Source organism: Pseudopipra pipra, chromosome Z (assembly GCF_036250125.1).
Source record: "Pseudopipra pipra isolate bDixPip1 chromosome Z, bDixPip1.hap1, whole genome shotgun sequence".
Taxonomy (NCBI): domain Eukaryota; kingdom Metazoa; phylum Chordata; class Aves; order Passeriformes; family Pipridae; genus Pseudopipra; species Pseudopipra pipra.
In genome coordinates this window covers 16014094-16040969 of record NC_087581.1, presented here as the reverse complement: position 1 = coordinate 16040969, position 26876 = coordinate 16014094, and the positions used below count along the sequence as shown (strand labels likewise).

At 35.9% G+C, this 26876-nt stretch overlaps 1 protein-coding gene across 1 annotated transcript in view; it reads right to left on the bottom strand.

The window, feature by feature from the left end:
• MAP3K1 (mitogen-activated protein kinase kinase kinase 1) overlaps positions 1-26876 on the bottom strand; it is a 57033-nt gene that overhangs the window by 5302 nt on the left and 24855 nt on the right. The window contains exons 2-17 of the mRNA XM_064642075.1: positions 18968-19118; positions 16726-16932; positions 14808-15008; positions 13898-14014; positions 13200-13348; positions 10523-10644; positions 9668-9749; positions 9357-9534; positions 8286-8576; positions 7721-7842; positions 6640-6731; positions 6254-6443; positions 4677-5949; positions 3624-3776; positions 2129-2291; positions 511-642 (exon numbers count right to left, since the gene is read on the bottom strand). Of these exons, the coding sequence (XP_064498145.1) occupies positions 511-642; positions 2129-2291; positions 3624-3776; positions 4677-5949; positions 6254-6443; positions 6640-6731; positions 7721-7842; positions 8286-8576; positions 9357-9534; positions 9668-9749; positions 10523-10644; positions 13200-13348; positions 13898-14014; positions 14808-15008; positions 16726-16932; positions 18968-19118 (3623 nt within the window). The remainder of the gene's footprint in view (positions 1-510; positions 643-2128; positions 2292-3623; positions 3777-4676; positions 5950-6253; positions 6444-6639; positions 6732-7720; positions 7843-8285; positions 8577-9356; positions 9535-9667; positions 9750-10522; positions 10645-13199; positions 13349-13897; positions 14015-14807; positions 15009-16725; positions 16933-18967; positions 19119-26876) is intronic.

Genomic DNA, 26876 nt, shown 5'->3' with positions numbered 1-26876 from the left:
CGTATCTCCACTTCGTGGACAGCTATAGTAACATTAAAGGGACAAGTTGATTAAGACTGGTACTTCCCAGTGAAGTCCACATTTTTCTCAAGGTACAACTGTATTTATATTCAATTAGGATGAAGGAAGAAAACTCATCATAATATTCCTATAATTGGAAAACTCATCTCTTTATCTTGGCTTGTCCACAGATTTTATTATCATTTCAGTGTAAACATTTACATTAATTTAAGTAGCAGTCTCTAAAACTATGTGGCAACTTCATATCTTATTTTAATCAATTAAGAAAAACAAATTTTCCAAACTGTCAGCAGGGGTAGCAAATATCCCTAAGCATGCTGTGAACATCTTGATTCATTTCAGTAACATTTTGATTAATTTCAGTCATTAAAGGTTCTTAAGAATGACCAGACAATCCCATCAGAAGCCAGAGAAGCAATAGGTCTCAGGCCAAAACAGATGTTGCTTTATGAATATTCCTTGTTAAAAGACATTCTCAATAATTCTCACCTTTAACATCTCTATGGATTATCTGATTCTCGTGGAGGTAAGAAAGGCCACGTAACAGTTGTTCCGTGTAGTTAATAATTACCGATTCTTTGAAGGCTCCATATTTACTTAACAAATGAGCAACTGAACCCCCTAAAAGATAAAACAGTACATTCTATCAACACTTGGACTTTCTATTACTAGAATGCAACACTGCCTCCTAAAATTGGAACTTGGTATTAGTATTTCCAATTTATAACTAATTTCTCTCTCCCTACCCCCTAAAAATTAAAGAGTTTCATTTGCAAAAAGTAATATACTTTGTCCCTTAATTACTTTCTACGTGGAATTGTACACATTAAAGACACAAATCCTCATGCTTCCTAATAATTTTATACTTCCTTAAAAGAATGTACAAATCCCTAGTGTACAAAGTACTTTTGCTGATAAAAAAACCTGCATTTTATCCACACTTCACATTAATGTGTGAGCAGCAGAACACTAGCTTTTCTTGGGGCAATAGATATGCACAGCCTCCAGTAAGCACTCTCTCTGAAGATCTTAATTTACCTTTGTTACCATACAAGTACTACTACAAAGAACTAAGCAGACAAGCAAGGAAAAGCAGTATCCTCCCCCTATTTTCCAAAAATCGGCCTCTAGATTCTCAAGATTTTGGATTTACATTGTGCCTCTCAAAGTATGCTAACATAACTTGGGCTGGAATGAGGTAAACACAATTCCTGACATTTCATTATCTAAATAATATTTAAAAAAAAATTAAGAAGTTAAACACTCTTAATTTTTGGAAAATACTTCCTGCACTACTTCTTGCGATGACACATACTTGGGCTTGCTTGTTACCAGTCTTGTATTGCTAAGTTGTTTCTCCCAATGAATGCAAGTTAAGGTGCAATGCCTTCTTTTACAAGAAATAAGGATGTATAAAACACCAAATCTAGTCTTGGTAACTGGATGGCAACAACATTCCATTCATAAAATTATTAAAACTACTTCTTTAAAAAAAAGACATAGATTTTCTTGTCCCTGCTCTATACAATTATGAAAGGACTTAAAATTTTTTTACTAAATTACCAGTTAGTATATTTGAGATATGATTAAGTTTTTCCCAAAGCATCCTGCTTATTAGCTATTGTTGGAAATTTACTTTAAGTTCTTAAATGCCTTTACATGTCACTTGACACAATTTTTATGATAATGCTTGGGACAAAAGCAAGTGACAGGTATTCCAAACTTTCTAGCAAAGTTATTTTTAGTAATAACTTGAAGCTACACAGGTACAGTGAAAATGAAACGGTTTGAGAGAGAGGCACTTCAGTTGGAAATAAACCAAAGTTTGTAACTTCTCATTTAGAGTCAGAAACTGAAGGAAAAGTAATAGAATCTTTCTTCAAGGTTTCCAACTGCTTTAACTGTATGACAGATTAGGTATGAAAAATTCCAAATCATAAAAAGATGCACCAATAAGAATATTGCTACGACCACTTCAACTGTCCTGCATGTAGACCTTCATACTAGTTACCAATAGCAATGAAAATAAAACTTCACAAACTGAGGTGATGCAAAATACAATATGAAATATTTCAACACTCAAATGGTATTTTCATTAGTTGCTTACCTGCCATCCATTCAATAAAGAGGTTATAGTTGCTCTTCTCACATGTAGCACCCAACATTCGAATAATGTTAGGGTGGTTCAGGTGGCTCATCATCCTTATTTCCTCTCTCAATGCTTCAACTACCTCTTCTTGCTCAGATGATGTGTTCCTGACATACGTCACCTGTTTTGAAATATGATATTTAGACTTACCTAACTTATCTACCAGTCCTCCTGTAATCCCCCTTCAGTACAGCAAAACAATGGATGGTTTTCACCATCTGCAAGTATTCTTTATCTCAAACCCCTTCAGCTGAGAACATATCTCCATGTGAGACAGTCACGGAAAATTAAGAGTGATCTTCTAGGGAAATAACAAGAATCTCTTCCAGTACAGAGTGGGAAAACATCTCTCTGCCCAAACTAGGACAAAACCCCCTGCTTTCCAGATGTTGAGGAAAAGAAAGAAAGATAAGGCCTGAAATGGGATTCTGACAGTGCTATTTGTAAAATTTTACTAGTTAAATGGTAAATGTTTCATAACTAAAGCTCTTATCCCAGAAATTCAGCTGAGGGGGGAACATGACAGATCAGAACTCCTATAATGGAACTGGAGCCAACCTCAGCTCTGATCCATATCAAATATGAAATAATGGTATACTGCAGAGAATTTCCCCCGGGCATCACTATAATCATCATCTCTCCAAGAGGAGCTTCAAGGAGTATACGGACAGTCCTACTTTTTCACAAGCAAAAGAGTTTCAGAAGAGGAATAGCTGGTGACAGACATTCTTTCCCTGAGCAATTACAAAACATTTAATCAATTCTACAGGTTTAAGTGCATTCTAGAATTGATAAGAAAATATTGGGACTAAAATTCCCTCTGTTGTTACCACTGATTCAGACCTAGGGCACCATAAGTGTGAACAATTTAGTCACATCTAAAACCTTCAAAAATCTTGAGTGAAGCATGTGCATTTGGGCCTCTTCTCAGCCACCCTTCTGTATCTATTAAATTAAATATTAAAAATACTTGCCTCCAAGTTGGCTTTAGTTAGTTAACAAAGTTGAATCAGAGGAAACAAGCATTAAACTATATTTCCTCCTTATAAACCGTAGGAAAAATATTCTTGTCAAGTAAAGGGATACTAAACAGCTATCTTGCAAATACGGCATTAATTTGGAATCAAGAGATCTGGGCTCCATTCTTAACTTGGTTACCAATTCATCATCATGATAAAAGTAAAAATGCATTTTGAGGAACTATGAAAGAAAATGGGCCTATGAAAAAGGACATTTTTTGCTTTTAATTTTAAAGGGAATTGAAAAAAATTAAATATATTAGGCTAATACTATGCACATAAGGACTTTTTTTAATTATGTATTATGTGAGAACACATGACAGGGAGCAGAAGGAGCAAGGAACACAAGAGAGAGCAGAGAGCTTTTTATATTCAGTATTCCAAAAAAACACCGAAGAACAAGCACAAGAAAGTGAAGTATTTGAAGTATTTACCTGTTTTACAGCCATTAATGTCCCTGTTCCCACATCTTGAGCTTGGTAACAGGAAGAGAAAGCTCCAAGACCAATCTGCTGACCTTTAAGCCATTCTGCATCTTCTCTGTAATGGTGTTTTGCTTTGGTATGTCCAGGTAGGGTTTCTGGTGTCTGCAAATTAAATTCAGAATCAATTCTGAGTTTACTAGCATGCATCCAAAATGCAGACATTCTAAAACATTAGAAAATAGCCCAGCTTATATGACTGTCCTCTCCCTTAGACTTCTTTGTACTGCATGTTATATGTTTCAGCTGAGATCAGAGCACCAGTGTATTCTCTAACTCCTCCTTAGAGGAGGCTCTCTGTTCCTACACACATCTTATTACCTGAAGGTGAAAGGCAAGATTTAAGGACACAAGTAGAAGCATGACTTCTTTTTCTGCTCTGGTCTCACATCTAGTTAAGGTTTTAGCTTGCACCTATAGTAAACAGAACCAATATCATGTTGTTTTCTATTTAATTTATTCTTTCCATTTTACGCTACATATGTTTTTACCTTATACAAAGGATCACACATGTAATACACCTTTCTCTATTCTAATTTCTTGTGCTTTTGTCTATTTGCAAATAAATAGGGTTTTTTTTCTGACTTCTAAAGTATCTTGCATCTTCTCTCAAGATACGCTGACAACAAGATCTCTTCCCACTCTGCCTTTTCTTTCAGAAGCTACTTTGGTTTTGTACAATTGCCTTCAAAGTAAATCAACATTAAGACTCTGCACAGTTCTACTCCTGCTTAAAACCTTTGTTCTCCTTTCCTGGTTTCCCCAGTTTTACTTCTTTGCCACTTTAAATGTTGGTACATGACATGGTGTTTCTGTTCCAAATACCTTCTCTAAATTTGTTAATAACATGGGAGGATTTTGTTAGCACCCTCAACTGGCAGATGGTTTATACTCATTCTCCGAGGAAAGGGTACTGAGTATATTAGCATCTTATATCACTTTTGAAATATAACAGCACTGCTTTATAATTTCAGTGAACCCCAGCTGAGACTTAGGTATACTTACATCCTGCTGAATGATTATGATATCGTCACAATTTTCAACCTGTAGTTGGGGAATTATTGGCAGGGCATCTTGAGATGCTGACATTGCCATAGCAATAGCTAAAGCTTCTTCCTCTTCAGCTTCCATCTTTTCCTTGCACTTTTGATTGTGATTTACATCATCTTTGTAAGTATCATCATTTTCTGCCCGCTCAGGAGAAAGAACTGCAACTTCAGACTTGAATGTAACTGTGCCATCACTCATTGCCATGGAGGCTTCGAGCAGGTCCTCAATGCTGGAACTGAGCTCTGCGTTAGCATCCAGCTGACACTTCTCATCTACTGGTGTGAACACCGTCTCTTCACTTGGTATAACTGCACTGCTACTGCTATTGCCATCACTCTGTGTAATGTCATTCAGGTCAAGTGTCATACTGCTTTTTAAGGTTTCTCCTTGCTTGTTCACATCACTTGGGGTGGGTCGTGATGGCTTTGGCCTGTGTACATGACTGGATGGCAATGGCCTGCCCTGCGCAAAAACTGGAGAAAGCTTCTCAGATTCTTTACTTTCAGAGCAGTTTCTCTGAAACTGGAGAGAAAGTTTCCGCTGTGTTTGAGGAGAAGGTGAGGGGATTTTGCAGGGAACAAATCCCTGAGGTCTGAGTTTAGAGACATCTGTTACAGAGCCAGCTGGTACAGATGGGCTTGAAGGAGACAGAAGCGTTGGCAATAGTGACTGGGAATGACTGGAGGAGGGAGAAGGGTTCAAACACTGACTATGGGGTTTTCCTTTTGTTTGAATGGCTGGTTTTGGTTGCTCAGTGGTTACTGATGAAACAGGAAGTCCCATTGCAAGGCCAGCCAGCGTCTCAGAAATGTCCTCTGGTCTGGCACTCAGTTTTTTATCACTTAAACCTTTCACACTTTTCCCTGATAACTGGACAGTATTGTTGGGAGTATTACTTTCTGTAGCTTCTGGAGAGTTATCTGGTACAGGCAGCTGCAAAAAGTCTTCATGCCGACATTCCCCAGAGCGCATTCCTTCCATGCCCAGCTGAATGGCTTCTGCAATTTCCATTTCATCTGCTATTGCCATCAGACGTCGACGCATCCTTACATAATGACTTGAGCTTGTCACACTCAACATCTCTAACAGCTTTAAAAAAACATGGGGCACTCTTGCCACCATTCTTGCTGCACTCAAAAATACTCTTCGTGACAGTTTGCCAACCATTGAGTGGGAATTGTCAATTGACTGCAAGGCGAAAGTTAAGAGGGAGAGAAGTTTCTTATACCTAAAAAAAGAGAAGAGGTCTTTTACACACTGACATGCTCTAGTTAACTAGTGCCAAAAAAGTAGTTTCAAGATAATGTATTTAGCTGTCAGTTCTGAAGTAGAAAGGAGATTTATTGCTGCACTTGTGCTTTCACATTGCTTCACAGATCAGAAGTTTTAAAAAAGACAACCATTTACTCCATAAATCAAGCACACTACACATATAAATATATGCTGTTTGTTTACAGAAATTAGAACAAATACTTCTTTTATGAAATTGCTGACAACAAATTCAACTACAAGAGTAACAGTCACATAAGTACCTGTCTACTACAGTATCAGCCTGTAAAACATCTCCACAGACAATGTGGGGATAAAATTCACCAGGAAATTCCAAGAGAAGTCTGTCTATTAGACAAAGTCGCCCCAGTAATGCTTGCCAGTTGCTGGATTCGGTTTGGGTTCCAAGAATACAATTTAAGACATAATCAACACCTCCAATACCAATGGATCCTATAAAAAAGTCGATAACATGAAGATTAAATAAAGATCAGAACAGTATCTTACAGAATTACACACTGTGTGCCCAAACTATCACCCTTCCAAACTGTTAGAGGAGTACTGTTCTCTTTGCCATGCTGATACTTGGTAAATCCCAGTGTATTTGCTTGCAATTATAATTCAATTCTGTATGAAGAGCTATTATTACCAGATTTAAGTATCTCTCTCCCAACTGCCAGCTCGCCAGCTTGACCTTTACACATCTCCAATAGCGTTGAGACTGAAAGTTGACTTGTTCGACTGTGAGAAATTAAAACCAAAAAAAGAACTCTTTCAGCAAATGCTTTCAAGGAAAAAGATTCTACTCATTATATTTCAAAAATCACTAGCTAGGAATTGTGTGTAAAATGACTTCACATCACTTTATTCCAGTAAATTTCTGTAATTCTTTAAGCTACCAATAGTTGTGACATTTTTTACAAGGATACTTCCAAAAATGTAATGTTTATCACTAATACACAAACAGAAACCCAAATGGTACCTCATCCTTTTGCAAAAAGTGGCCAAATTCAGAAATACAACAACATAAGAACAGTTCTATTTCAATTATTACTTTAACTTTAGATAATCTCTTGCTAGACTATTACTGGGGCATCTCTAGCTGCAGTTTCAGAGGAAATGCTGCTTAGAAACTAAAACTAGAGAAACAAAACTCAAGCTGGTGGACTCCTGTATCTAGTTTACAGTATAGGAGAAGAAATGGTTGCTCTGGCGGAACAAACAGGGTAGCCTAGGACAGGAAGACTCAAGCCAAGGGCATTTACTCTAAATAGCTGTCTCCTAACATTACACTTTGAATTAAAAAACAGAAGTGTTATGTTCATGTTAACACTTCATGGCACAGATATGCAACAACTTGTGCTGAAATAGGAAAAGTAAGGACAGTTTAAAGAGGTCATGAGAATTAGACCAAAACAATATCAACTGTGACGGAGGGAATGGTTCATGACTGCACCTAATATCTTCCTTTATTTTAAGGGGGGAAAAAAAGGCCTTATGAAAGCAAAGTATTTAAAATTTTAAGTGTTGGAGAAGTACAATCAGTTGCCTTCAAAACCTACATCTTTCAAGCCAGAAGTTTGCTGGCAGCAGTTAGAGAAACAAAACAATGATGTAATTATGATCCACACACTTTATTTTACCACCAACTAGTTCCACTTGAATAGCAATAAACAAAGCTTTAAGATGTTTTAGTAACAACTGAAAATAAAGTTCATGAGACACCATACCTGTTGGCATCTGCACATTTAACTAATATTGTCTCTACAACTGGCTTGAGAAGTCGCTGTAATTTAGTCCTCTCTGCCAAAGTATGACAGGGAGTGTACACCAGCATGGCTCTTAAAGTTTTCTAAAAGAAAGGAAAAAAGCAATATATATGAAATCAAATTAGCTACATAATTTTTATTTTTTAAAGAGATGCAAGTAAACCTTGAAGAGTTGTAAATTAAGTTTTACATAAATTGTGTTCAAAATATATTCAAAGGATATATCGCTTACTATATATTCACTGCTAGAACTAGTCAGGTCTTCTTTCAGACTACAAAGACATACTGTCAGTACTTAGCACTGTAGCAACTGCTTCCTTATATTTGGCCAGAGAAGTTATGTCCCTTCACTCATGATGACTATTTTCACTGCCCCACTTTCAAATGATTGTTAAAAGTTAAGTCATCAGTGGTGCTCAACAACAATTACTGGGATGCCTGACTTCATATATCTTCTCCCTTTCCCTCGCCCTTCCAAAGTGAAGTAACTAATAAATTACTAAAATACAAGTAAACAACTACTTACTAAAGCAGCAACATACACTTTGTAGACAGGGTCAGCACAGACCATGGACAGCACACTGCAGCAGGATTCCACCACCACATCTCCTGAGATACTGGCCTGAGATGACCCGCTAGCTGCTCCCAGAGCTCCAGCACTTGTGTTATTTCCATTGCTGCTTCCAGAATTTCCAGTGCTTTCACCATTAGCCAGCAACAGAGCACCACTAACATCATGGGAAAGACGTCTAAGTGCCATTTCTCGTATATTCCAGTTTCGGGAAAACAAGCAGCCAACCAACTCCATCCCAAATACCTGCCAAGGAAGAAAGCAACATTACAGGAGTCAAACAATAATACTGCAACTTAAATACCTAAGAAGAGCAATCAAAAAGAGGAAATAAATGTTTCTAGTGAAAAATCATCAAGTCTGAAAGGAAAAATGTGTCAGAAGGTGGAGTGTCTTAAAAAACAGATTCTGTGATAGAAATGAAATACCATAAATTGTAAATCACTGGTTATCTAAAAACTGTTAAGAAAAGCGGAAGGATGACTATGTGGATGGTTTCATCGACTCTGAATTTTAATTATTCAGTATAAAGTTGGTTTTTAGACATCAATATAAACAATCCTGAAACCAAGGTCTGGCTATACCAGACAAAATAACAGCAGAAATGTAGGAAATACAAGTTCTCCCATTTTTAAGTGTGTGACCCCTGCTCAGCTGAACCCACCTCTAGACTCTAGATGTTATTTAGGTCATTTGGCACTTATTTTTACCTGAGTTGTGTTCCATAAGCCAGGTCTGTGTTTCTGTGATACCTTGCACAACCAAAACCAGAGTTAAGAATACTAAATTTTACTACGTGGACCTTTGACATGAGGCATGAGATTAGGTTCAGAACTGAAGCCTCAGTTAAAACAAGACTGTAAAACCTTCTTTTTCTGATGCAAGTTAAATATAACCTTCTAATAATAATCAACCATAAAGCTGATAGGATTTAGAATAAATTTTTGAACTTTGATCTGACAAATCTAGCAAAACGGTTCAAAATCAGTTTTTATACTCGAAGCTTCTTTTACAAAGTAAAATTACCTGAATCCATGGCTCAGCTAAATCTTTATATGTAGAAGGTATCTGCTGGACCCCATAATGAGTAAGGTTAAAATTGCTGTCATAGGTTCTTCTCTGTGATCCAGCTGTAGATTGCTGCTGAGATTGTTGCTGAACCACACGGAGAAGAGAGGAATCCACAGGGCTTGGCAATTCATGACTACAGATCAACAACAAATAACATGGATTAAGAAATTAAACATTTATTGAGGTAAATACCTCAGCATACTTAGAAACGTCAACGAAGGATCCAGAAGCAGATAGTTTTTGTTATACACCAACTGAATCCTCACCTGTAGAAATCGTGAGATCTCCATTTAGATCTACAAAGAGGACAGATGAGTGGCTCTCTGTTTCTTCTGCATTCTTCTGCCCCTGGAACACAGCAACACAATAATATGTCCTTCAGATTTACAGTGTATAAAGCCAGAAGATGGCACTACTACTTTTAAGTTTTACTGAAGAACATTCATCATCATCACGGCTAGGCTTCGCGAACGAAGATTTGGGAGAGGCTCTATCCACATTTGTTACACATTAGTTTCAGAATAAACACTTCTGAGCCATTTGCAACAGCCTGGGCATTTAAACATTTTTATTTGCATGAAGAAATGCTTTAGTACTACAATTAATATTATAAATACTGAAATGAACTGAAATGCAGTTCCTTTTGTACCTCAAACACAGGCAATACTTTTTCAAATTTATTTGTTAAAGCAAACTGTAAATATTCATATACTTTAATGTATTATATAAACATACTTCATAATTCACAATATAATCCTAGCTGACAGTAGATGACTCTCATGCATGCTAATGACAACTCACAGAAGGCTGAAAGTTTGTTCCTAACCTTGTTCTAATTGGACAATCTTTTCACTCAGGTAAAGGAGGCTCAAATTCCTAGCCCTGCAATTGACTTCTTTCTCAGAGCATCAAATTACAAACTTGATTTGTGAATAAGCGATAAAATAAAGCATATTAATAGTACCTGAGTGATGACAAACTCTCACAGAGTTAACAGTCATCACTTAAGAGAAGGTTTCTGCTTTTTAATAAAAACCAACCAACCACACCCCAAAACCACACCAAGTTATATTTCTGCATATTTAGAGTCACCAGAACTTTACAAAACCAATATAACATACATATTGACATGCAGTGGTGGTGCAATTTGTTCCTGCAGCCTTCTTCACATACAGTTAGGCTCTCTTCATCCAGCATGCCTAACAAACAAATGGGGCACATCTGTTCTTCTTCATCCTTCGTACTAGAAAAAGAGGTGTTTGTTATTGTAAAAGTGGCATATCAAAATTCAGAACAGGCTTCAGCAGTGAAAAAGATTAACTTGCAGTTTGAAACAGTCACTTCTAGATAACTATATTCATGAAACATTCTCCTAAACCTTGGTCTGAATAAGTAAGTAACCAGATTTTGAGAAGCACTGAGTAGAGACAACACTTTGTTGAAATGAAAGTCACAAAACGCATGACATCTTTTCAAACTAGGTCAGATACCAATTAGATATTGAAAGGCCCAGCTTTGGCCACTTAATGTTTTTTTTTCCCCCCTAAGGCTTCTTTAAACAAACCAACCTTCACTTTTTAATCTACCACCTGGTTTTGAAAAACTAAGAAATTTTTATATTTTGAAAGCTATCAACTTCCTTTTCCATCACACTCCTTTCAGAGTACAAGATATTCTTTAGTCCATTACAGGAAACTGTAAATACTGTTTGACGAACATATATAAAAAACTCAAAAAATCAACAACTACTCAAGAAGTTTCTGCCACTAACAGAAACTGATGGAATAAATTCACATGAACACTAACATACCTACACGTCACATGCAGATGTTTAAAAAAACCTATGTTCTGTCTTTTACATGTTGTTTCTATTTTATTTTCCCCCACCTTAATATTTAAATGGATGTAATCAGACATAACAAAAAAATTATTCCAAACTTAACATGCAGGGAAAAACATAGATTTTAACCTTTTGCAATATTGTTTAAATGTGCAAAACTCTTATTATTCATAGCAAATATATAAGTTATAGTTGGTGTGCATCTAAAGGTTTGCAGGAACTCTGTATTTGTTCACCAGCAATATATTTTTAAAATAAAACTAACTTGTACATACATTATTTCTATACACCTGTATTCCCTTCTGTTTCTTTGCAAATGGTTTAGTCTATTTTTTCCTTGAAAAAATCCAAAACAGTGAAAAATTAATTTCCATAGCACATATACCTATTAATGAGAAACTTATTTTTGAAGAATTATCAGTAAACAAAAAATAAGTCCAAGTCACAGTAATTGTGACTCAAGACTGAGTGAACTTTTATGTCAAATGAATCTGATGCTCAGTGTTCCCCAATATTTATACCATACAAAATCAGACTTGCACAAAATGGAAGCTTATCTCATTGAATCAGGATTGCGAGGAACCAATCACCAGGTGTTCTGACAAACAACTGAAAAATCTTTAATCCTGTAAAAAGTGCTCACTAATGCAGGGAGGTTTGCAATCCTACAGAAAAAAAAATTTGCTACACAGGGTATCTACTTTAAAGGCACTGGCTTGCCAGGTAAGTAGTTCCAGAGTAGATTATGTATTTAACAGCTTTGTTTATGCCATTTATTTACAGTGATTCAATTTAGAAAAATAAGTAAAATATGATGTGAAATTAAGGTCACAGTCTGTATATCAGAATTTTAAACCTGTCTGAATATATTCATCTAATTATATGCTTATCAGATAGTAACATATCAAGGCAGTCCTTCAGTTATATTTCACTTCACACAAAAGAAAGCCTCAGTTTGGGTTGCCTCCTGTGGTTTGACCTCTCTAGATAATGTTCAGTTCACCCACTAACTAATGCAAGCACAAATTACTTGTTTAAATAATTAACCACTATCTTTTCAAAATCACAGAAAAGAACATGTAAAAGCACTCAAGTAGAAGTAGTATAGGGGAAAAAAAAATCAAATAATAAAACATTTAAAATTCATAAACAAGGCATTATTTAATATCATATAAACTATAAAACTAATAGCTTAATAGTTCTCTTAAAACAATTTAATCACCCATTTTAAATCAAGTGTTTCTAAAAACATACACTGGCTTGTGTTTATATAGATATATTTTTATATATATGATTACACAGAGTGTAGTTATTCAAAACTTTTTCAGTATATTGTCATAGGCACAAACTTTTCTCCAAAGCAAGACATGAGATAAAAGAAAAATGTTCACTCTTTTGTCAACACTTGCACAAGGTGCTGTATTTGAACAAATCCACACAAATAGGCTTCCAAGTTGATATATGCTTCAGTCATGCACTTACATCTCAAAAGTTTGTTTCCCAAATTCACATAGGGTCAAAAAAATTCTTTTCACAACTCTACTTTAACACTTTCCAAACAGAAGTTACAAAACAAATATGCCCACTTGGTCATGGCTGGGCTTCGCGAACGAAGATTTGGGAAGGCTCTATCCACATTTGCTACAGGCACGCTGGTGGCTTATGAGGCCAATACGTGACAGACATATCCGATTGCAAAAGGCACAGCAGAAAGACTCCTTAGATGGTGTATTCTGCAATACACGGTTCTTTCTGCGTTGCCTTTTTTCCTCGAGGGTGATCCTGCGGGTGTTAATGCCCACTTGGTACCACAGTGACTAATGTATGCTTGACTCAATTGCTTGCAAAAATGCAGAGACTTAACATGGCTTGAAATGAAAGCAGCTTTGAACAAAAAGAATGTAGGTGATTCTAAAACTACAGAATAAAGCTTTTAATTCCTTTTAAAAAATACTAACCTGTTTTCTGAACTAGATGTAGAAGTACTAGATGATGACAATGTATGAGAATTGGACATGCGTGAGACAAACTTCTGGATGGTGTTACGAGATGGAGCTTTGATCCTTGAGCTACGCCTACTGTGATATTTCTGGAACAAACTCTCAACCTAACATCAGAAAAAGATAGCAACAGTTGTGTTTATGCTGTGAATAGCTAGTAATTAAAAGCAATATTACCAAAGCATAACTACTGCTAAAAAAAAATCCTTATTCACCTTCACAGTAATGCATTAGCAGAAGGAATTTCAGAAGTCTTACTACTAAACAGATCGCAAGAAACACTTTACAACAAAAACTTGTTTTCTTATTAGAAGTTCATAACAGCTCTAAGTATACACACAATCACTTCCAAAGTCCCATGTTCTGTTTACCTTCTCACAAGTCGGTGAGAAAGATCTACAAATCTGACTAGAAAACCTCAAGATTTGAATCACTCACTAAACTACAACTCTCTACTATTCATTTAGCTATGTCTTATATTTACAGGTAATTTTTTCCACTTACAGAGCTCTTGAGACTGAATTAAAGATATAATTAAAAACATATGTTCTTATGGCTTTGAAATCCAACATTTTTCAGCGTTTTTAAGATAATGTCCTAAGGTCATCATGGAGTGTATTTTAGATCTGCCATTAGATCTATTAGAAATTGATCACCTCAAAGTTTTTCAGTGTTTTTCTCCAGAGCATTGGGTCTGAGGGTTCAAGCTGGAACACCCGCAGCATAACAAACAGCAGATGAATACAAAACGTCCCACGGCCGCAGCTACAAGTCTGCAAAGAAAAGTATATGCTAAGGATCTACTGACTTGATCATTTTTCCACATTTAAGTGCATGACAGAACATACACTATCCAGCCCCACACAAAAAAAAGGAGTTTATGCAAAATATTTCATATATAGGCATAAATACCCTCTTACATGGCTTTATAGAAAATGAGAAAGCCCAAAATAATATTCAAAAATACAGATGAAAAAGCAGACAATTACAACACTAGTTTTCAATTTATCCCCCCCCTTTTTTAAATCAACTGAAGCTTCATACTAGAAGGAATTTATGCATATAATCATAAATCCACAACATGACAGCAATCAAACTTAAATGAGATGCTTCTGTTTACCCAGCCTAGATATATCCCAACACTGCATCACATTAGTACCAAGAAAGTTTATGAAAAAGGAACTCATTAGGGGTATTAATGAAATTATCACACTATTAAGGGAATTATGTCATGTGCTTGTCATTTATATACATCCAATGAATAGAGGAAGTAAGTGGCCAAATTTTAACCAAAAATACTTAAGACAATTAATTAAGAACCACTTCTAGGAATGAAAAATAGACAGGACAACAATAATTACTTCCAAACTAAAATCTTTTTTTTTTAAAGAGAAACTTCAGACAAAACTGATTTACAAAACAGAAGCTGATCATTATACTACACAAGCACAAAGTACAACTTTTAGACATTGCTTTATAGAACCATAATCATTGATCTAATTTGGCTTTGAACAGTTTTCCAAGAATAACTATGAATTAGTAAAAAACATAAGAAACATGCTCTACCTGAGGCCCAATAAACACTCTATATTTATTATCAGGGCTGTCTCCTCCAATTAAGAAGGAGTTGGGTCCTATCTGCTGCAGCAGGTACAGCCTGGCTCGCATGACTTTGTTGACACGACGATTTGTTTCCTCAGGGCTGTATGGAGAGAAGCCATCTGGAGATGGGGCTCGTCGTGGTGGTGTTATCCGCCCACTCTGAAACTACACAAGTGGTTCTGTCATAAGCATTCATAGGACAAAAGTATGTTTAATTAGGTGTGGGTTATTTATTTATTTCACCCCTGTCAAATGACATGGAACAGGAGTCCCAAAAACCTGAAAACTACTACAATCTGCTCAGACTATATAACTTTAAAAGATTACCTTTTGTCCATGCCCAAAACTCGAAAGCAGAAGAAAAACTGAAATGCTGTATCTGAAACTTGTCTGACACTACAACAGGAGTCTTTTAAATTGCTTCTATTTTGACATCTTCATTGGTTGCCTTACCATATTACTACTGAATTATCAAGTGTAATTCAATCTGAAGATAATCAGGACTTATGACTCAATACAGGAAATTATTATATAATGTTATAAAATCATAACATTATTAATGAGAAGTGCTATGACTAGAGTTTACAAAAGGGATTATACGTTCAATGATGACCAAAAGTATAAGAAAACTTCAAAGAAAAGAAAAAAAGATACAGCTTTCTCTCTTTTGCATAATAAGAGCAACTTTTAGCTGAGGATGCTTTTGTGTTTTTTTTTTAATTGATCAAAAATTCAATGGCCCAAACCTTTTAAGAAGATTGCTTTCATTTAAGTTATTCACACCTCTAACATTACGAGATGCATTAATGGTTCCATGCAATATCGAATCTTCAGCTTTTATTTATATCCCCTGAATTTCATATCAGGTTGAAAGTAATAACTGATTCAGTGTCCATCAGTTAAGTAAAATATAACCTGGATTTCTAACGTTTTTAATGTGAAAGGCTAATATAAAACAAATAGAAACAAGCATGTAAAAATGGATCAAGGACTAAATAAGATAGTTTGAGTTGTTGTTTGTTTTTTTTTTTTAACATTTCAGTTTCTCTTGTCAAGAGGAAAGGACCAGCACTGCAGTGCTGTAACTTGTTGTATATGTCTCTAGTTCACAGTTAAAATATATACTGCCATTCCTGACACTGGAAATACTTGTTTAGAACAACAGGACAACTGGATTTTTTTCTTAATCTAATTGCCCTGTGAATTTGTAGGCAAGTCAACTGAAGCGTAGCTGTTCGATGAGCATTTTTACAAGGTAATGCATTAGATATTATTCTTTAAAATATTATACTCTTATTTAATTAAGCCAGTTACTATTGCTCAAAACATTCTATTCCAGATCTTCTCAAATGCAGTGATAGCTATTTTAGACTTCTAGCAATGCACATGTCTAAGTCTTCCCTAATCTGTACAAAAAGATCAAAAATAGAGGATCACAAACAGCATAGCAGTAATACTTTTCTGCAGGAATCTTAATCTTGTCAGCAATCCTATCCTCAGTGGAATATACCAGCCTGGTGAACTGACATGTAGGAAAAAACTGACCATACAGAGAAAAAGAAAGTACTAGCACCTCTTCATGTTAATCAAGTTAAGCAAACGTACGTGTTTCACAACTATATTTCTTCATTTATTTCCTAGAAATAAAAAATGAAAGCAGGACTAAATGAAGAACAAAATGCACCCTTAAGAATAGACAATAAAATTCCACACATGAGAAACATCACATCAGATATGTTTTGTGTATGTCACTCAAGCAATATCCTGCTATAACCTCTTTGTATCAGCATCTTGCTCTACAGAGGGAGGACCAACTGCCCCTATAAGCAAGAGATTGTAGAATATAGTAAAATTAAAAATTACATCACAGCTTGCAACTTACAGGCACTGGAGATACCCTTTTTCTTCTAACACCTGGTGACTCAGATTTAACTGTCCTAGCAGATGATGAAGAGGAGCTGCTAGGAGAAGGACTACGTCTTCCTTTCTGTGTAGGTGAAGAAGCAGTGCTTTGTCCTTCAGACTGAGGTTCTAGACAGAGTTTGTTCATTTCTGATCCATCTGTTTTCCCGGGGATAGGTTTCACGACCTTGTGGGAATTAAACCACGTGTTAGAATTAAAAATTGGTAATTTTACACTAAAGCAAAACAAATTAATCAAAACTAAGCCATTATATAGATATCCAGAGTTTGCATATTCCTTGGGTCCTACTCTTAATGTCTAATAGGGGTTGTCTTATTGATTTACATGCAATACAAAAGCAAGAACCTTTCTGTCCATTTGTACCACTTATGTTAGCTGTGGCACCAACTGATTTGATTCTCCAATTACTTCTATAATTGTCATTCGAGATAGTTCAAAGGACAGCAGTTTCCCCATATGGACAGTAGAAACTAAAAGAATTTCTTTCTACAGGCACTGTGTGCTTATTAAAAGCTGTAATATTGGATCCATCCACTACAGAACCAGCTGAGAAATACTAGGGCTACTATTTCTACAGCACAACACTTAGTGCAAAGTAAAAATTTTAAACTTAGAGGCAAGCCAGCAAAACCAGGTGTGCTGTGTCCTGTAAAAACCACACCAACATTTTCTGTCTGCCATACAAGTAAAATATCTATACCACATCTGGTACCTGAGCTAATCACTGCGCACAGCGCTGCATGACACTGACAGACACACATGCTTAAGTAAAGGGAGTACATACACTTCCAATACAGTGCTTTGTTGCATGAACACTTATATTTTGACATTGGGGATTGGAGTATTTCAACACAACTTTCATTTGTCTGTCTGTCAGACCCACATTAACACATAAGAAGAGTAAGGTCCTGGCAATTGAATTAAAAACAGTCACACTGAGCAGATTTGCTTTTAGTTCTACATTTATTGATGTTTCAGAGGCTTGACTCAAAACTAGAAGGAAGCTCAAAGTAACACTTGAGATAAACAGAGCAGACTCTACTAGAAAGTTCCAGAGGTCTCTTTGATTGAGATAAAAACTGAAAGGGGCTTTCCCTGCTCAGGGTATGTGTGGGAAGAGACATCTAGAATTAGTGCCTAGTTATTATTAAAGTGAATGGGATAGAAGAGAAGTATAAAGAGCAATGAAAGCCTTTTTTCCCCTCCTACCAATTACTGTAATGCTTCTTTGCTGGGAAGTCAGAATGCAAATATTGTATCTATGGACAAGTTAAAGTTACCAGCTACTAGTGCTTGAAAACATTTAAAATGTAAATTATAGTAACTGAGGATCTGGAGCATCAAATGTATTAAAACACCCAGAAACCTCAAGGGAAGTGGGCTTAGCAGAGAAACAATTTCAAGCCATGCATTAACACAGATGTATTTAAATTTTTTCAAGTAAAAATTGTTTGGTATTATTTGACCCTTTGAGGTATTGTTTTTTTCGTGCACTTGTAAGTATTTTCAATGTTATTTCTCATGACAGAACCAAGAGAACCAGCTTATTTCTGTTCTAGAAAAGCTGCCCCCAAACACTTGTTTACTGCATCCGATGCTCTTAGCTTTAAATTAGCACTACCATCAATTGGTACATGGGAGTCCCATCAGCCAATGCAACTACATTTATAGGTAAGTAGTGGCTATTAATCAACCAGCATTATGCTGAATAGAATTGTAACTGTGCTTAAAAATTTTGGGGTTTGATCTATCTGCATTTCTTAAAACCGCTTCCAAGCCATTTATGCTAAATGAAGGCTAACAGAATACTCTGTCATCCAAAGTTTAGCAGAGTTGAGACCGGGCTGAAGGAATAGCTCAGTTTGGGTTTTATTTTTGTTGCTGGTTTTAGCAAGTTTCTACCTAATGAACAGGAACTATTTTGGTTGTTGCCGTCAGAGGGCAGTATTGCCGCAGCAGTACGCGACAGTACCCAAAGCAGCAGCACAGCGATAACATCTTGGCCTAAAAACAAAGCTCAGCGAACGCGTACAATCTCAGAAAATCACCCACAGTTTCTTATTAAACACCTCATAAACAACGGGCAGGACGACCATAATTAAGAGTAGGAAAAATTTTAAGAAAAAGAGGGTTTTAATAGAAACAATTTTAAGGGATTTTTGTTTGTAATAGCTGTTACCCTTTCACCAGTGCCACTTACCACGGGGCCTCTTCTGCTCCTTCTTTCTAGCCATTCATGCTTCCAGGCTGGCATACACGTTGCTTTGAGTTTCTCTCTGATCATGCGCTCTTCTGGGCGGTCATCTATCTTCTGCAACCCCCTGAGGGTATCTTTATTCTCCATGTCACGACTACAGCAAAGGAAAAAAAAAAGTCATAACCACAATTAATTTTAGTTAAAGTGTAATGCCACAGCATTCTTAAACTTTGTGCCACCCTATTCTCCCTCTCCCTACAACGCAGCTGCTAAAACATTATTTCCAACAGACCAACAAGCCTTTTAAGCTAATTTGTTACTCTCCCATTTGAACCATACCTGTTTAGGGGGATATTTGTTTAAAATGTGTGTACTGCTTGTAACATTGAACACCCAATAAAAAGGAAGATCTTGACAAATATAAAACCAATACAAAAATTACTCTGTCATGTCATTCACCAGTGGTTTTACAAGTGCTGCAATGGTTCATGCATTCCTTGGCAATTCAAAGCTTGCAATCTCTATTTTAATACAATTTACAAAATGAATCTAAATTAATGGTGAAAATTTTCCATCTTAATAGGATAAACAAGATTGAAACTATGTACATAGTGCCTCTTCCTATGTATCAACTCTTCTCAGAAAAGAGAACCTGTAAACTAACACACAGTTAAGTATCACAGAATCACAGAATGGCTTGAGTTGGAAGGGACCTTAAAGATGATCTAGTTCCAAACCCCCTGCTGCAGGCAGGGACACCTTTCCAGGTTGCTCACAGCCCCATCCAACCTGGCCTAAAATATATTTAAACTAGACACAGAAGTCATGAAATTCAGGGTAGTGGCCTTGACGGTTGCTTTCTGAGTGACTGATGACTCAAGAACTATTGAAGTTGGTTAAAATAATAGCAAATTTTATAGCATGTTTGTATCTGTAAAATAAAATTAAATCCATTTGGACTTGTACTTTTTGATCTACAGCAAACTAGTTGCATGTGATTCCTGACAATAACAAAAAAGCAAAAAGTATTGTCAGACACTGAAAAACAAATATGGACAGTCTGGAAGATTTCCTGATTCTGCTGAGCTATCTGCTAAATCACCAAGAAAACCACATTCTTAAGCAGCAGCACATGATCCCCACCCATCTTAATGAGGCTAGTGCTCTTTAAAAATAAGCAAGCTTGGTTAAGTCAACTGTCAGAATGAGATTTTATTACAAAGGTAAGATCACAAAGTGGAAGACAGAGCTATGTAATAATTTAGCTATAACCGCTGCTGTCTTGCATGAACTCTCAGCTTTTAAAACATTTAACTGTGAAGTCACAACTGCATTTATGTACTGTATGATGACCTACAATGTATTCCCTGTAACATTCATTGTAATACAATGACGTTAAAATTACAATCCCTATCTTCAGCAGCAATGTATTACTAGGGTCATTTATAGCAAAAAAAAAAAATGAAGTTTTTGCTGGTCAAAAGGACATTGCTCCCATTATTTTTTTTTCTCTCATTGTAGAGACAAAGGAAACAAAGGATTCTGAGGCAGGAAATAATTCTTCCTGTCCAGTGCTGAAATGTAATACGCAAACGGATACTGTAAACAAAATATATTTTCTTTCAAGCAACCTATAATCTAAACCCACTGTTAATAAGTGATTTTGGATATGTAGAACTGTGTCTAGTGATTAAAGACTTAAAAATGTTTATAAATAGAAACACAATCCACCTAAGAATGAATGTTTTTTCAGAGGTTAAGCATTAATGCTCAATTCTAAACCTAATGCAAGTCACATAAGAGTAATTTTTGTCCCAGCACTGAATTCCATACTATCACCTTCTAGAAACAGAGACAAACACCAGTGATAATTCTTGAAAAACAAAGATATAGCAGCAGGTAGAGTCCAAATGAAGAACGTGCCTGAAAGTTTCAAATACAGAAGAAGCCACTGTGTAAAAACAGCATTTTTACATTTTTTCCTCAGTCAAAAAAATCTGTTTAAAGACAAAAAAATCTTTGATAAGAACAGCACGGCTTTAAAATAGGTGCAAGTTAAAATACTGTTAATCTGGTGTTTTATATTAGTTATTCCATGGCATGAACCATCTCAGTTGCATGAATACTTTGTATACTAGACAGAAAACACCACCTCAGCAGTGAAAGAATGACACAGTATTTCATTTGTTCATATAATCATGATTAACTTCCCAACTGATATAAAAAAAGTCTTTTAGAGGCCCTTGGACTTGAATTCATGAACAATGTAATACAACAGTGGAGGCTTCATAATCTCTGCCTCTTCTTTAAAAAGGAGAAGCAGCTATCTTCCTCTCATGTGACAGCTAAACCAACCTATTCTAGCTTGCACAAAGAACTCTTGTGCTTTCTCTCCATGCAGGTGGGAAAGACCAACCGAGTCTGAAAGCTTTTGCTTACTAAACCACAGTTATCTTATGCAGAATTTAAGTATTGTATATATTTCCAGAACATGACTTCTGAAGCGATCAAAACAATTTGGATTTTAACTCAAGGCTTGGCTAAAATATTCATTAAATAACTCTTGTCTGCTGGGTCTGTGGAAAAAAATAATTTTCCCATGCCTGTATAAAACTCCCGCATACTGCAGAAAACCCTTCACTGTAGGCATTAATTAATATTTTTTATTTTATTTCATCTATAGCAAACTCCATCTATTCCAGGCAAGCTGAAGCTTTCCTACATGGCACTGTGCTAGGCTGCCAGTTTCTATATCACTGTACCACAGCACAAAATAAAAATATGACATCCAAAGCATATTCCACCAAGAACTTGATCCTGCAAGGTACAGAGAATTCTGATCTTCATACAGCAGCACCTATTCATGAGTCCAAGGTAGCCATGAATAGTCAAGGTAGTACTTAAGTGAGCAGGTGAAAAACAAGCCTCAGAGAACATGCTAGCTTGGGCCATGGGGCCTGACCTTTCTCAATAGCTCACCCCCCTGCTTCATCAGGAAGCCAGGATGTTGCTCTTAAATGTTTCACCTTCTCATGAATCAAGCAAAAAAATAAAAGGCTTTGTTTTTTTGTTTCTGATAATTTTTAACATTTAAAATTTGCCCCTGTAAGGTAACACTAAGGATCTTCTGAATTCTTTGCATTAGTAGTTTTAAACAAACAGACATCAGCTGCTGCCAAGAAATTCCAAAGAAATGCATCTAAACTGTAGTTCTAAAGTACAGAGCAAGATCAACAGTGTGATGAATACTGTTTTTTAATGCATAAGCAAAGTGGTCTGCACATTAATAATTGCTTTACTCACTTTGGATTATTTGCTTCATGAACTATAAAACTAAATACAATAAGATTAGTGTGCTGCATGGAAACAATCTACTGCAACATCCTGTGCAACAGAGAAGGCAAAACATCCTTTGTTTCTGTGTCTTAATTTTGAAGACTTGCAAACAGTAATTAAATAGTCAGATATATTAACAACTTGTTTTCTATGGATCAATGACTCAGTATTTTAAAAACAAGGTATGTAGTAGACATGCTACTTTAGCAAGTGATAGTGAAATACACAAGCAAATCTTTACTTCTAATAGCTCAGTGATTTAAATACTAATTCTCTGCAAGTATTTTTCTTACAAAGGGTACATAGTGGTATATGAAAGCTGAATTGTAGCTCCAATTCCTTTTCCTGTGCTTCTGAACAGTTAGATGTCTTGGCTTCTCTGCTATCTTACTTGGAGAGAAAAAGATCTCATTTTGAGGATCTTAAGCAACTTAAATGCCAACTACTGCTGGCATTTATCATCTATCCATTTGTGCCCATCCTAAGAAAGCAAAAGATCAGGTATGGCACATCTTATTAAAATGAAAAACTTACCAGAAAACTTTCCTAACCTGGTACTGCCACTTAACACCACTGAACACACTACTTCCTAGAGACCTATATATCTGGCTCCTTAAAATAGAGACTTAAGCAGAAAAGCTATATAACTATGAAAGTGAGTTCTAATATTCTGCTAGAGAAGACATACCTTAAAGACTGGTATGTCAAAAGGCGCAGTTGTCAAAGAGAACATTTCACTGCTAACAGGACAATATTCACAACCAAAGCTCTAACTCCACGAATGAACCATCCCCTTCAGCAGAACCTCACAGGGCCGGGTCAAGAAGGATCATCCTTCCTGTGAGACGACTCCTACAAAACAAGCCAAGAAACAACAGCCTCTCTTTGCAACAGATGCTTGTTACAAAGCTAATGAAATGCTCTTTCCTGTATATTTTCTAAGCTATCGGATATATGACACAAATATTACAAAAAGCTCCTGTGGCTCTCTAATTTTCCCTCATTATTTAGTCTCCCAATAGCAATCCAGATGCATCAAGGTATATGCATACTGTGGTGTTTTCAACATGTAAAAAATAGTAGGTACATTACATGATCTCAGACCTTTCACTTTCATACTGAATGCTTTCCAGAGAATATGGTATTTTATCTCTCAAAACCTAAAAGCTTCTACCATTACTGAGCACAATTTCTAGAAATTACAGAAGGTAGATAACTTAAGTTGATACATGAGACCCAAAGCTAGTAACAACTGTGCAGCTTAATTACTTTCATAATCTTATGTGTTTTGACTAAAATAACTGAAGTGTGATAATACAGCTTATACCAAGGTTCATAATTCATTACTGTATGACAAAGTTCAGTATCCCAATACAGGGCAGATCCCAGTATGCCCAATTCCTGTTACATTAGCTGAAGAGAATATGTAAATTCTGCACCATCACAGTGTAACATACTACTGGGCCTTTCTCCAAGAACAGCAGTAATGTCATTAAAAACACTGGAATACAAGTGCTCACTGACAGTCAACTACATGATTAGTTCATCTGCAACAGGTTATAGGATCTCAAGGACAGGTTTTAGAAGGAGATTCTTTTCCCTCAGTTTAGCCCACTAGAGCCCTCCTCTGGCTCTTGCTGAAGTGTTAAAGACCAAGTGTTTACTTGTTATATATCACATAAGTCAACTCCCCTTTAAACAGAACCAAATTCTTTACTTCTTGTATGAAGCTGAATCTCTTAGGCACCAAACTGATCAGATTTTTCAAGCCTGTCCCATCCCAAAACAGGAGTATGAGATGAAGTGTGATTGGCCCAGATATAAAGGATCGAGTCAGAGCATATATGGTCTTTGGTGATGTAAAACTCTGAAGCCATTACAAGAAAGATAGGATTAAAAACAGGATAAACCCCAAAATAGAATTCCTAAACCACGGTTGTCATTGGAGATTATTTTTATAATAATATTTTTATAATTTTAATGTCCATTTATCAGGTATATGAGAACATTCATACTTTTTCAAGTGTCTGTCCTACTTTTAAAGATTAAATTGCTTATTATATATTGGATGACTCTCAGAGCAGAGTAAAACATCTCCGGACATAATGCACGGGATAAAGACTTTCTTAGCCAATTTAACTCCCCTGTCCTCAACACAGAAGAACATCAGGTATTTTATAAAAAAAAAAAAAAAATGCTTTGAGTCAGCTTCAGATCATAGGGATCATAGGGAGGAGCAGATAAACTTGCATACTACATTCTCCACCTCCAACTGGAATGGTGGAAATAAGATAGCATGCAAACAAGTGACTTGGACAGGATGAGCTACACAGAATTTCAAAAGCTACAACTTATAAATAATTTTTGAAGTAGTTATAAACAAGAAAGGGAATGTAGAACATTCTGACACTGGTCAAAATGGCAGAATTATCAGCAGATATCAAATGTTCCACGATCATTGCTGGAAAGAAAATTTTAAACTTCTCTAAGCAAATATCATAAAAATAAGCAACAAAAGAAAGGAAATAAAAAACCTAAAGGCATATAAGTATGTTATTCCTAGCAAAGACACATAACATAATCTACAAATTTTAAATCTTAATGACTGGTTAGTCAGTAAGTGTAAGGCAAATGGAGAACTAATCTGACACTATTCAAAACCACTAAGTCTTTAAATGATTTAAAGCTAAATTCAAAAAGCTATAAACCCCAAAAATCACTAGCCTTACAGAAGGAGACCAGAGATGCAGAAAGAAGTTTAAAAGGTTTGCTCTCTTCTGAAGAATGATTTGACTGATATGGTTTCATGATAACCATTATTCCTCTCCAGGGTTATACTTGTTTCTTACTGTACACTGCTTACAATTACAATCAACTGTTACTGTCATCTACTAGTTGTACTGCAGTAGCACTTAGGAGCCATGAAGCAGGACTCCAGTATCCTAATCATCCCAATTTTTTTTTGTTGTTTGTTTGCTTTTGGTTTTCTGTTTTGGTTTTTGTTTTTTGGTTTTGGTTGTTTGGTTTTATTCCTGTTGTTTTGTTATTTGGTATTAATTTTTTTTAAGTCTGTGCTCTAAGTTTTTTTCTTTTCTTTTCATATCTCTTGTCCATATATTTATCAATACGGATAATAATAAAATAATAATAATGGATTAATATCATTAATACGATATGATATAGGAGCAATCTGCTATACTAAACAGGCACTTTTTCCTAAGGAGATATGTCTTACTCACTGACAGTCAGAGACTCATTTAAAGTATACCTGTCCTGTGAAGATTCATGCAGACATTTGCTCAAAAGACGAAGTGGACTAAGCGTTTCCACATATATTTCTGACTCTGGAATAAAAAGCTTTCCTAAGGTGCAGAAATAAAGTAAAAAATTAATTGCAAGCCTATTCTGAGTAACTGCTGGGTGAAGAAATACAACACTATAGCAACCCTTCACCCAATTTGTGGTAGATCCATATTGAACAGCATGTTTTCTAGCAGCAGAAAGCCAAAGGTGAACTGGCTCTCACCATGAAGATCCAGACTCAGTCTCTTCAGTTCCTTAATGCTCACACAATGCTCCCCCAGGTACAGAGTGTGCTCTGTCTCCCTGAGCACCAAGAAGACTTTTTGGTGCTATCTGTCAGCTAATCTAGCTACAGGCCAAGCATACAGTAACTACACCCACTTTAACAATGGCAGCTGCTATTACAAATGCTTATTTTTGTAAGATAACAAGCTAGCACTGACAAAAAAATTACAGGAAAAGGCATTCAAAACTTCTGCAAGCCAAAAAACTGCTCTCCCACATAGCCCAAAATGGCTATAGCTTCAGTAACTCCTATTTTGCCTTCCTTAAAATCTCTAGTATTAACAAGAAAATAAGTGCTGGAATCTTAATTGATGAGGAGGGGAGTGTTTAGTCAGATAATTTGAAAAAAATTATTAAAAAACCCTTCTGTGTAGTTACCATACAGTAAGATTTTCCATAATAACCGAATAGATCTGTGATGATAAAATAAGTATGCCAATACAGGACAGCAAGTATACTCCTTAAAAATATACACTTTTTTCTTATCATCTTCAGTGTATTCCTGAGATTTTATTCTAAAACTTTGCTGCATTCGTATCTCACTATATACTTAAGTTTTTCATTTATAGTACTTCTTTAGAAATGTAGTTCTTGATACTAATTACAAATTACACACTGTCAGAGTAAAAATGCATTTAGGTCACATCCCTTTGATATGGGCCTGGATAAAGGAAAATGGGTATCTTCAGTATCTGCTTAAAAATTCACTTACAAACTGCAGACACATTCACATAGCAGCGTGAAAGTAACACAAGAGAAGCATCACTTTACAGGAGCTTCAGCTTGTCACCAGTGATTTGAAGGACACAGTGTTCCATGTAAACCAGATCTGACCAGAAAGCCTTTGCATTCAAGTTTCAGATTAATCATTTCCTCCCAAACACAATATATTCTCCTGTGCATAAGCATCTGTGAATAACAGTTTCACAAATCATGGGCACTCTGCCATAAAAAGATAAAGATAACATTACCTATATCTAGAAAGATG